The 1,735-nt window shown below is 34.9% G+C and overlaps 1 protein-coding gene across 1 annotated transcript in view; it reads right to left on the reverse strand.

Moving 5' to 3' along the window:
• Positions 1 to 1,735, reverse strand: part of LOC106683665 (small ribosomal subunit protein mS39) — a 17,546-nt gene that overhangs the window by 11,811 nt on the left and 4,000 nt on the right. Inside the window, exons 6-7 of the mRNA XM_014425275.3 lie at positions 1,568 to 1,684; positions 1,238 to 1,439 (exon numbers count right to left, since the gene is read on the reverse strand). Of these exons, the coding sequence (XP_014280761.1) occupies positions 1,238 to 1,439; positions 1,568 to 1,684 (319 nt within the window). The remainder of the gene's footprint in view (positions 1 to 1,237; positions 1,440 to 1,567; positions 1,685 to 1,735) is intronic.

Below are 1,735 nucleotides of genomic sequence, written 5' to 3' on the forward strand. Positions count from 1 at the left end.
AAGAATTATATGCTGTCACAAGAGTACAACCAGTTTGAAAATACTTTTGATATTTCTACTTACATGTTTCCATATATTATACCGCATGCCGGAAATCTATAGAAAGTAAAAGAGAAATACATAAAGTATTGGTAATGAAGTGGATTCCAGGCCATTGCGGTATACATGGAAATGAGGAGACGGATCGACTCGCGCGGTTAGGGGCTAGCCAACCACAGCTGCTTCTTCCTATCACCATGAACAAGGCGAAAGAAATGGCTGAAGCGCTATCACTGAAAGAGCAGAGGAGAATGTGGAGACAAGAACTAGGCACCATTTCTAGATCCTAAGAGGCGCCCTCCATTGTCTTTACCAAAAGTGGTGGCAGTGGCATGCTTCAGGTTGGCTACTAGACATGACTATTTGCGGCACCACCTGAAGAGAATAGGAGTGGCTGAGTTTTCACAATGCGTCCTGTGTGGAGATGGTGAGATGACCGGCGATCGATCACACATTTACATGTGCAGCAACGGCGGACTTGATTACAGACAGGACTTGTGAACAAAGCTAAATTATACTAAGCTGTTCGAAACAAAATGTCAGAAATGCCTCCTTTGGCGTAAAAAAAAAGAAGAATATTTAAGGCGATGGTGCTATGAACTGAACAAACGTGTGTTAAGTAGTATTGTGAGAAAGGAAGAAGGAATATTCATAAGGGGCAAAGGTACACCTTCGTTATGAAGACTAGGATAATTTTGATTGATTTAATGGGGGAGACCATTACAGGAGCACAATAAGACACTATAAAGGCTCAAGAGATCAATTCAAAACAAACGGAAGGGAATGTTGATGAGGAGAGTGTATTTGTTGCACAACAATGCTCACTCACTCACAGCCAAAGGCACCAAGGTTAGTTGGGATATGTTGAACCATCCTGCTTACTCCCACAAATTAGTGCCATTAGATTTCCATCTTTTCAGCTTCTTGAAGACTCACATAAGTGGAAAAAAAATTTCAAACTGATAATGAAGAGAAACATAAAGAGAAAGAGGGCATCAAAAACCTTCTGTCACGACTTACAACCTATACTTAACGGGAAGGCGATTACATGAAACATTAAGTAACATGTATACCTAAAATATCCAGTAATATTTTTTCATTAAAAAAAATTGAGAGTTCTTTATTTTGGACATGCCTTGTATATTACAAACTCTTATCACATTTACTTAAAAAAAATATACAAAGATAATAAACTTACTGTTTCTACTAAATATTTCCAATAAATAATAATATGATGTTAAGCAGGGCTCTATATTTAATGACTTGAATTCTGCTAGAGTATGGAGAGCATTAGGGATTGCATTTCGGTTTGTAGTCATTTTAGATAAAGATTCAAGTATGCTATTAAGAGTTTTTACGTTTGGCTTTATTTTTCTATCTGCCATTTCATTTAGAAGAGTCTGTAAAATAAATTAATCATGATTAATAATTACAAGTAACCAACCTGATATTTGATATATAATTGTGAATTATTAACCAAAAGTTTTGAAAAACATTAAGACTTAAACATAAATTAGTTTAACCTTACCATTATAAGTTCCCATATTTTTGGATGACTTTCATTTGCAAATTTTGCTCTTGAAATTAAAGCATTATATGCTTCCACATTGAGTGTAATATTTTTACTTTGAGCTTCAGAATAAATCTTTAAAATTGAGGAAGAAAATTAGATAGTATATAATATTTTTTAATAAAT

Source organism: Halyomorpha halys, unplaced genomic scaffold (genome assembly GCF_000696795.3).
Source record: "Halyomorpha halys isolate HHAL.00 unplaced genomic scaffold, Hhal_1.1 Scaffold504.1, whole genome shotgun sequence".
Lineage (NCBI taxonomy): Eukaryota > Metazoa > Arthropoda > Insecta > Hemiptera > Pentatomidae > Halyomorpha > Halyomorpha halys.